This window comes from Sphaeramia orbicularis, chromosome 22 (genome assembly GCF_902148855.1).
Source record: "Sphaeramia orbicularis chromosome 22, fSphaOr1.1, whole genome shotgun sequence".
In the NCBI taxonomy this organism is placed as follows: domain Eukaryota; kingdom Metazoa; phylum Chordata; class Actinopteri; order Kurtiformes; family Apogonidae; genus Sphaeramia; species Sphaeramia orbicularis.
The window spans coordinates 35,365,601-35,374,111 of record NC_043978.1 but is presented as its reverse complement, the minus strand read 5'-3'; the positions used below and the strand labels follow the sequence as shown (position 1 = coordinate 35,374,111).

The window sequence follows — 8,511 nt, the reverse complement described above, 5'->3', positions numbered from 1 at the left end:
GAGGGGAACAGCACCCGCAGACATACACAGGATACAGAGTGGTAAATAAATAAAGCCACTGACCCCTTCATCAATAAAATACATTACATTAACCTTTACTGTTATTATTAGCTGTAGTAATAGTAGTAGTGTTGAAGAAAACCTCTCAATACTCTTTACTATAATAAAAAGAAAAAACAGAAAAATTATATCTAAAATTCAAAAAAAAAAAAAAAAAAAAAAAAAAAAATATATATATATATATATATATATATATATATATATATATATATATATATATATATATATATATATATATATATATATATATATACAGGGTGGGGAAGCAAAATTTACAATATTTTGAGGCAGGGATTGAAAGACAGTGTATGACCAATTAGTTTATTGAAAGTCATGAGAATTTATTTGCCACGAGAAAATGTACATAATAGAAAATGTTTTTATTCTATGTGTCCTCCTTCTTTCTCAATAACTGCCTTCACACGCTTCCTGAAACTTGCGCAAGTGTTCCTCAAATATTCAGGTGACAACTTCTCCCATTCTTCTTTAATAGTATCTTCCAGACTTTCTCGTAATAGTTTTGCTCATAGTCATTCTCTTCTTTACATTATAAACAGTCTTTATGGACACTCCAACTATTTTTGAAATCTCCTTTGGTGTGACGAGTGCATTCAGCAAATCACACACTCTTTGACGTTTGCTTTCCTGATTACTCATATGGGCAAAAGTTTCTGAAAAGGTATGGATAATAGTGTTAGGTATGATTATGACATCAATATATATTTGGTTTCAAAACAATTGACGTAGTGCCTGCTGAGAAAAAAACAACTAAATGTTCATTGTAAATTTTGCTTCCCCACCCTGTATATATATAAAGATTTTAAGATATGATAAAATATGATTTATTTTTTAGCATTTTATTATATATTGTCATTTTCATAATTGTTGTCTAATAAGTTATTATTTTTATTCTTTACATTTTTAAATGTTTCTTTCAATTGGTCATACTTTTGTATTTATCATTTTTGTGTTGTTTTTTTTTAAATATGTTTTTATGTGGAATTCAGAATGTACAAATGTAAGTTTCTTGGAGTGCCTACACGTCTGACAAAATTCAAGAGATGAAACATTGTATAAAAGTTAAGAGAAGTGAGACATTGCACCAAAACCTTTATTGTTGGGTCTTGAGATTATCCAGTGCACTTGTAACAAGATGTGCAGAGATGGATTTTGTTTTTTGTTTTTTCAAATTAATTAATCATACTAACATCCCTTTCAGGTGCATCATTGTCAGGGTTTTGGTTTTGGTCATGATGGCTTTTTTTTTTTTTTTTTTTTACAAATAGTTTGCTGACACACTTAAATAAAAACAGAACTATGATTAATCTAATTAACAAGACCTGTGCTTTTCCGGCTATACAAGCAAAATATATGCAAAGAATTATTATGAGCACCAAGCCTATGAAATGTAACCCTTTATGGATATTGCATTAATTACATTCAGAACATTCCTCTGTTTGGAGTTGACACATAATTATACTGTATAAACACAAGAGAACACAGGATATTCAGTCAATGAAATGCAGTAAACCTAACAAGCATTTTTCATCTGATACAATATTCAACAAATCAACAATCCTCCTTCCAGCACATAGTTATGTAAGTGATGTAAAAGAATATTACTTTTTAAAATTGTTTCCTTTTTCTTCCCTTTTAGGCTACATACTTGGACAAATGAACAAAAACCTGTAAAATTTGCTGAACTTGATAAAGACAACATAAAAACAACTAGAACAACTACAACATCTTGTCCGTGGCCTAAATATTAAAATGCATTAGTGTAAACTTTGTCATCTTGAGAGTGCACAATCTGGATCGGGTCTCAGGTCATCAAGGTGCACTGCAAACTTAGAATTCCAGTCTCGCTCAAAGATGGCATGGAGCTGGGCCTGCAGGGCCTCGGCCTTCCATATAGGGTGAGGAGCATGCTGGGAAATCACCACACTCACTCCAGCTGTGTTCACAAAGTAGTCACCTGACCAGTTGGAATTACCTACACAACAACACAGGGTCGTCCATCAAATATGAACTCATTCACATGCAACACTTGGCTTTCTGAATGTTTAGCTGCACAATAATTAATGTTCAAATCCCAGAGTAAACACATGGGCATAATAATCCTAAAGGTAAAATTATACTCACCAATGTAGGCTACTTTATCAGTCAGCATGTATTTATTGTGGTTGACTCTGGAATATGGGATATCAGAGTGGTTTCCTACAGGCACAGTGAACAGTTTCTGAAATGAGAGAAACGGTTAATTCAGTGTGAACGTGCTGTGTTTATCCCGCCAGGCCAGCAGATGCTTTTTTCATGTGGTGTCTTACTATTTTGATGCTGATGTGTTGGTGGGGGCTGTCCATCGAGGCTAGAGACTGAAGGAAAGGCAGCATGGAGGGATCCGAGTCCCTCCCACAGCTGATCAGCATCCGAATCCTAACCTTTCTGTCAAATGCAGCAGCTCTGATGGCATCATCAATAACAGGCCAGTATCTGCAGAATCCAAAACATTAAAATGACACAAAAGCAGCAAAAAAGGTGACTTGTAAACAAATGGGTTCATTTTTTGGGGGGAGGGGGGGGTACAGGTTTACTTCTGATGCCTCTCAAAGCGCGTGCTGGGGAAATAATCCATGACGGCCACATCAACAAAATGCTGAGCCTCTGAGATGGCAGAGACAAGGGCCTCCAGGTCCTGAGTCCTCGATGAAGGACAGAACATTGGTGGAGACGCCTTCAGGTGAACAGAGACACGGAATAATATCAACAAAGAGAGAAAAACGAGTTTGATTTGTTCTTCAGTTCTTTTGAAGGAGACTCAGAGATGGGCACACATGCAACAAAATGTTTCTTGTTGCAAGTTACAAGTACTTACACATAAAATGCACCAAAAGAGCAAAATACTCAAAAATATATTTAATTATTATCATTCAAAATACAAGAGATTTTCTTCTTTGACAAACATAGTAAAATTGAAAAGGAATGGTAAAGGCTATGTTAACAAACTGATGCGAATGAATGAATAAATGAATGAAAGATTAGAAAACAGAAATGAAGTTGCAGCAATATAAGACATTCTAATATAAAGTGGAAATGAAAAGGAGAAGCAAAGGTACAAAGCCTGTGAGTTTGTGATGGTTTGTACAGAAAATAATTGGAAATAATAACGAGACCACCAGTGGAAATAAGTAACATGGCTTTTATGAGGTTGGAATAGAATAGAATAGAATAGAATAGAATAAAATAAAATAAAATAAAATAAAATAAAATAAAATAAAATAAAATAAAATAAAATAAAATAAAATAAAATAAAATAAAATGAAATGAAATGAAATAAAATAAAATAGAGTTTATCATCATTGCAGAACACAAGTAGCGCAGTGCAATCAGATTTCATTTACATGTCTGTAAAGTGGTCATTATATGTACAAAAAAGATAGAGTTAACCATATACTATGTATATTAACTGTTTCTATATTGTTTTTCAATATCTGATGTCTCGGGCTGTTTATATTACTCATTACAAACATTTTTTTTGTTTGTTTTTTATATACAGCTTGTTATTTTTTTACATTGGCGAGGCAAGGGTTTCACATGTGTTTTTCCAGATTTTTGTTTCACAGATGAACATGAGAAAACCCTGATGCAGTTGTCAGATATGTATTTCCATAGTTGAATATATATGGTTCCATTAAGCTGAAATATCAGTAAGTATGACAGGAAATGAATGTAAAATGTTTGGATGTAAAAATGTGAGCATTCAATAATGCATGACTGTGTATGAAATACATAAATATAATTTAGAGTAATTATTTATACAGCGAGTTTGTTTTTTTTCTTCACCACATCAAATGTTGTAATTCTGTGCTTTAAATACATACTTGGGGAAACCAATAATTCAAGCGATACAAAAGCTCTAAATACCTCTTTTTGTTTTTAATATTGCTCTTTTTTTCTTTTTTTTTTTTTGTACTTACACATGTTGCTTTTTGGTAGCTCAATTATTTTATTCTATTTCTTTTCCTCAGTAGCACCTGTTTTGGTTTTGCAAATACATTTATCTGTGCTGGTGGAATATTAGAAGTCAGATTTCAAGAATGTTGTTGGTATCTGTGTAAATTATATATGACCTTGACTTGTTTTTGACCTGTATGTAAAAGGTATAGTATAAGTAGTTATGAGTGAAAGTAATGTGTCACGGATTGAGTGATTTGTAATTTGAGGCTGGTGTGATTTTAGTACATCTTCATGTGTTTTATATTGGTGGAATAGATAATAAATAAATAAATAAATAAATAAATAAATACAAACATACTTGGATATTTAGGACACTTTCAATCACTGTTTCCTGTACACAGAGACTGAGATTGAAACTTAGGACTCAGTGAAACTTAAGGAACTCACAGCCAGATAAAGTTGAGTGGAGATGTTATCTGCTTTCACCAGTAGGGGGTGCTGTTTGTTGATCTTCGTTTCATACTGTGAAGGCCAAGGCTGTGGAAGGGAGCTGTTGGGAAGACCCATCTCCCAGTAGGAGTGGAAGATCTTTCGCAGGTCTTCAGCCACACTGGAGCAGTTGTAGATAACAACTCCCACTTCTTTCACCTTGTAAGAAAATGTGGATTATGACCATGTCTGACAGTGTAAAAGTTCTCCAAATAAAACTTGTAGTGGTAGAGAGTTGGTATTACCTGTGTGAGAGCCCTCCAGTCCATGTTGGCGCTTCCGATAAACACATGTTTCCTGTCAACAATCCAGAACTTACTGTGGAGGACGCCGCCTGTGAGACGCCCAAAGTTTACTCTCCTCACATGAACTCCTATGGAAAGAAGTAGAACAGATACAGAAGTGTGTGTGTGTTATAAATGAAAACACAACGCAGTGGATTTAACAAAAGGTCAGGGGAGTCGGCTCCAAACCTTTCTCTTTCAGGATCTTAAAATCTGTGGAGTTTGTTCTAACTGTGGGTAGACTCGTCACCAGTCGGACAGATACGTTCTTAGAGGGCAACGCTTCAAGCTGCTCCAGGATTTCTCTTCCCTACAGAAAGCAATATTTAAATTTCATGAAGTTTTTAGAACCCTGGGTTAGGGTTAGGGTTAGGGTTAGGGTTAGGGTTAGGGTTAGGGTTAGGGTTAGGGCCAACCCTGTCTGTAGTTGACAACTCACAGGTATGTCAGAAGAAGAGTTGACGTTGATGTCTTCTCCAGTTAACGTCCAGTAGAATGAGGCCACATCCAGTTGATCTGTTGCCATAGAGATAAGCTCCTTCCATGCTTGTTCCAATGGGATCCCAAATGTTGCATTAGCTTTGTATGTCATATCCAGAGGTATACTCTCCACAAGAGCCATACTAAAGAAGAAAAAAAAAAAGGACATTTGTTGAGAATGTTCCACAAAGTGCAGCCTGGGAAATCATGTCTGAGTAGAGGAAATGTAGTCGAATTATAAACAAAAAAAACAAACAAACATAACCCTTAAATAAGTTGTTTGCCTGAAGAGACCATTATAACATCCTTCTTTTCCTTCCTATTACTATTATTATTATAATTGTTGAAAAAAAAAAACTGACATGATTAGCCGATATGGACTTAACATACAATTACAGGGAAAAGAGAGAAAAAGTGCTTTACAATCTTATGGTTTAAAAGTTGAGATTTTCTCTTTGAGGCTCAATTAAATCATTTCATACCACTTGGGATCCATTTTTACGGTATTTCAATTCTTTATATTTTCCTCAGAATATAGATGATTAAACATCATTGAGAAAGACGGGAAAGGAGAGGAAAGGAGGGAATAAGAAATTATGTGTAGTCTTTTCCTTTCTTCTCTTATTTCTGTGTACTATACTACCTTTTTACTTTTACGATTTGAGTTCCTTTATCATTATTTATGGTTTCTGTTTTTGGTTTTCTTTTATGTTTTTCTTTATTTTTATTTATTGATTGATTGATTTTTTTTTTTTTTTGGCCTGTGGGTTGGGTGGGTGGGAAGGGGTGGGTGTTGACAGTCAGATATGTCATTCTTGATTGTGCATTGACTGTTACGAATTGATATGTCTGTCGTGTTCATTGAAAATGTTCAATAAATATAGTTGGAAAAAAAAAAGAGAGAAAAAAAAAAAAAAACATAAGAGAAAAACACTAAGAAAAACATACCAAACAAAAACAAAATATAAAACCCAGTGACACACAGTTTCAGATGGTTAGGCTAAATACATATATTCCTATTAAAGAGAACTATTAAGTACAGCCAAAATCATTTAAGTAACAGAACTGATCAAATGCATTAAATACAGAAAACGTGCATAAGGGTGGCTGGAGGAGAACCTTCCTCCTCACTCCTGTCTTTAATTTCATTTAGATTCTTTAAGTCTTCTAATATCATCAAACTATAATTAGAAAAGAGGAAAAAATACAAAGCACACAAATACAACTGCATACACAGAAAAGTGCTGCAGTGTAATGATGGATTGATCAAATTCATACTTCAGAGATAATGTCGTTATCTGCACACGACTGGATTTTCCCTTTAATGTAAGTCTAGAAGGAGATCCACTGTTTGACATTTATAGAGCCTCTTATATGAAGAGAATTTTATTTTCTCTAATTTAATAAAGAAGTGTAAATTGTACATTCATTGTATCAACATGGATGACACAGGATCATATGTCATGCAAAAAAAGGAGGAAGTAGTTTCTAATATAAACTACATTTGGTCTAGGTCAGGGGTGTCAAATTCATTTTAGTCCAGGGTCCACATACAGCCTTATAGTAAAATAATAAGATAATAACCTAAAATAATGTAGATTTAGAGTGAAAAAAGTAAAATTACATTATGAAAATATTTACATTTACAAACTATTCTATGTGAATAACATGAACCATGATCAACCTGAAACTTCTTAAGAAAAATAAGTGTAATTTGAACTATATTATGCCCAAGCTTGTCATTTACACAGTGCATTACAACTTACAGATCACAGTGGATCTACAAACACACGAAACCTTTAGTGACAGGCAGAAGATCGTTAAATTTCACTTACCTCTCTTAATACATTTCATGTTCATATTTGTTTAGGTTATTCACATTTCAGTGAATGGATCGTGTGTAAATTTTAACATTTTCATACAATTTTACTTTTTTTTTTTTAAACAAAAAAATACCAAAATTTGGAGATGTCGTTACGTATAGGTTATTATGATAGTATTTTATTGGTCCAACCCACATGAGGTGGAATTGGTCTGTATGTGACCCCTGAACTAAAATGCGTCTCATCCCATGGGCCGGGTTGGACCCTTTAGCTGCCTGGTTTTGGGCTGTGGGTCATATGTTTGACACCCCTGATCTAGGTAGCAAAAGCTTGTATGTTTTTAAAACAGTAAAAAAAAAAAAAAAAAAAAAAAAAAAAGTAACTACAGTCTGTGACCCAGGTGTCATTTACTACTATTACAGGTGACATTAGGAGGAACAAAGCAGTGTCAACTTACTCATCCATTGTTGTTACAGAGCTGTTTTTTTTTTTTTTTTAATGCCAATGTGCAATAGACTATGATAAATTCAGTTTTACAATTTTTTGTGTCTCTGAAATAGGTTGACCATATGAACAATATTAAAAAAATCCCCTCCTGAGGCATTTTTCCCCAATGAGGAAGTAGAGAGAGTTAGTTCTGAAAACACAAAGAGGGAACCTGGTGCAAAAATAACTGATGTTCACTTGATTTTTAAGTAAGTTTCACCTTGGAGGCGTTAGTTACCTGAAACAGGGCAGATAATAGTACTGAAACTGAGACAGATACATGTTTAAGATGCATAGAAATAACCTTATAATGCAAAATCAGAAATACAAGCTTTTTACCTGCACTGGGAGAAATTGCTCCAACCAGGGTCTCGGGGAAGCGTATCATTATCTTCAGGGGGAGGGGGTCTTTCCAGTACAGCAACGGCAAGTATGACCCCCAGAACAATGAGACAGGCCAAAACTACAGCTAATGTCACACAGCTGGTCGACCTCTAACAACACAATGTTTGATGGAAAACACATGCAGTGAAATAATAATCAACAAAACAAAGCATGTTAGTGAATGTCTGGTGTCGTCCTACCCCTTTGTTAGAGACATAATTGTCATGAAGCCTTTCATACCCTGAGGACATGTTCCATTTAGAGCTCCACAAGTCTAGAGAGCAGAGAATTATTAACCAGGAGATAATAAAAGCACAAGATCTCATTGTGATTAGCACTCACAATGACAGAAGCAAATCATTTTTTTTTGGCTAAAATGGTTTAAAACCTCAGAACAATAATTAAACATAAATGCCACTTACACAGAGATGAAGATGCTGATGTGTTTTCCACTGAAGAGCTCAAAACAAACTTGTGTTCTCATGCAGCTGCCTCCTGAAACTGAGCTACAGTGATATCTGAGCTACTGAATTTAATCACACTGACTC

At 34.4% G+C, this 8,511-nt stretch overlaps 1 protein-coding gene across 1 annotated transcript; it reads right to left on the bottom strand.

Annotated features, from left to right (window-relative positions):
• Nucleotides 1-1,313: 1,313 nt before the first annotated feature.
• Nucleotides 1,314-8,484, bottom strand: pld4 (phospholipase D family member 4). The gene is made up of 11 exons (XM_030125927.1): nucleotides 8,386-8,484; nucleotides 8,164-8,237; nucleotides 7,919-8,073; nucleotides 5,230-5,413; nucleotides 4,980-5,100; nucleotides 4,752-4,879; nucleotides 4,465-4,665; nucleotides 2,655-2,794; nucleotides 2,388-2,553; nucleotides 2,203-2,299; nucleotides 1,314-2,053 (listed from the first exon to the last, which is right to left on the bottom strand). Exons 2-11 carry the CDS (start codon nucleotides 8,212-8,214, stop codon nucleotides 1,851-1,853), a joined length of 1,446 nt encoding a protein of 481 aa, XP_029981787.1. The 5' UTR covers nucleotides 8,215-8,237; nucleotides 8,386-8,484; the 3' UTR covers nucleotides 1,314-1,850.
• Nucleotides 8,485-8,511: the final 27 nt, after the last annotated feature.